Source organism: Rhagoletis pomonella, unplaced genomic scaffold (assembly GCF_013731165.1).
Source record: "Rhagoletis pomonella isolate Grant_MI unplaced genomic scaffold, Rhpom_1.0 Rhpom_scaffold_00003, whole genome shotgun sequence".
Classification (NCBI taxonomy): domain Eukaryota; kingdom Metazoa; phylum Arthropoda; class Insecta; order Diptera; family Tephritidae; genus Rhagoletis; species Rhagoletis pomonella.
The window spans coordinates 18,570,147-18,571,952 of record NW_023458557.1 but is presented as its reverse complement, the minus strand read 5'-3'; the positions used below and the strand labels follow the sequence as shown (position 1 = coordinate 18,571,952).

General features: G+C 33.8%; 1 protein-coding gene across 1 annotated transcript; it reads left to right on the top strand.

Moving 5' to 3' along the window:
* Positions 1-279: 279 nt before the first annotated feature.
* Positions 280-968, top strand: LOC118736492 (the record flags this gene model as incomplete). Its single annotated transcript, XM_036466569.1, is given in 1 exon segment — positions 280-968. A coding segment is annotated over 1 exon segment (410 nt), but the record flags the coding sequence as incomplete, so codon positions are not given.
* Positions 969-1,806: the final 838 nt, after the last annotated feature.

Here is a 1,806-nt window from a genome sequence, read left to right as displayed (position 1 = left end):
AACTGACGTAGGAATGGACGATCTATTGGATAACACTATTTTGAACCTGAAGAAGTTTTTAATATTGACATCAAATTCATTGATAAATTAGAAGCGAACCTCTGTATACCACTCCTAGATGTCATGGTCCACCGAAAAAATTACTCCATTGCACTTGACTGGTACGCCTAATAAACTATTTGTCTTTGCAACCCTTTAAGTAAAAGATCAACACAGCTAAAAATCTAATACACAAAATATTAACAATAAGCCACCAACAATTCAAGGAGACGAACATATGCAAAATAAAGAGAATTCTGTCCAGCAACAACTACCCACACCACCTAATACAAAGCCTAATCGAACAGGAAGTAACAGAAATAAACAAAAAACAAAACAAAACGCCAACAACGGAAACAACAGACGGAACAACGCAATATCACAGTGTGACGTATATTCAAAAGTTCTACCAACAACTTGACCATAAAGTAAACACCAACAACCCTAGTATAAAATTGACATACCGAACCAACTGCACACTATATTCGATTTCCACGCAAACAAAAACGCCAATTAAGCTCCATCAACAAAACAACGTGGTATATCAAATTACATGCAAAGGCAGCGAATACGAAGACTGCAACAAAGTTTACGTAGAGACAACTAACCGAGCATTAGGCGTTCGTCTTTCACATCACGAAGCGGTATAAAGAAAAATAAAAACAGCACAGCATTAGCATAACACGTACTTACCAGTGGTAATACAGCTGATCTAACTAATGTCAAAATACTGGACAAGGAGAAGAGGGAACGTACAAGATACACAATAGAGAGTTTACGTATACTACAGAAAAGGGAAAATCAACAAGAAGGAATTTAGTTTGACGAAATTCCCACATATAGATGGTAGCAATGTTCTTTATGTTTTTCAATGCATTTAATGTTTTTTATATGTATTTGCCTTTGTGAAGAAAAACTCAATGTAAGTGTATATGTAAGTCATGCGGTTAAAAAAATAAGTTAAAAAATCTATGATTGTGTTTGTTTTCAAAACAGAAAAATAAGTTTGTTTACTAATTTTTAATTTTTATATGTTTAAAAACTCATAATCTCTATTTCAAATAACCTGGTTTTTCCAGTTTTTTGTTGATATTTGTAATAAAAAAATCACCCCTGATTATGCTAAGGTAGTTAGCAAAACGTTTGGCAAAGAGTGGAGAAAAAGTGTTTTTCTTGCACATTGGAAAGTATACAATTTGGACACTTCAGAACGCGACTGACAAGTAGGAGGTTTGTTCCTTTTTTCCACAATCGGATTCGATATTAACTAGGAAAAAAAATATCCGATCGGATTGTGAAACACTATTTAAACTCCGAGTCGGAACTGAATTCCGATTCCGATGCGATTCCGACTCGGATTTCAGAACAGGGCTGATAATACCCAAAGGCCTTTTTTTTCAAGTCATCAGATCTGCACCGTTCGTTCGACTTTCGAAAATCAGGTGCCAAATGTAAGAGCATGGGCTGTAGATGCTATGATTTACCGTTGATCTTTGACAATTTATGTTCGACAATTTTTTTTTATATGAAAAAAATGTTGAGCACCGTCAACAAAAAAACAGATGCCAAAAATCAACGCTAAGTCCTAGATACTTAAAATGTATACTAAAATTTGATGGGCTTCAAAACTGAATACCAAAATTTTGTCTAAAGATGCTGATCAAGAAGTTGTAATTTTTTTTTTGTTTTTGTTATTTTTTTGGCCTTATAACAATTATATTCAACAATTTACATTGAGCTCGAGGCCGTTTTTTAAATGAAAATTTA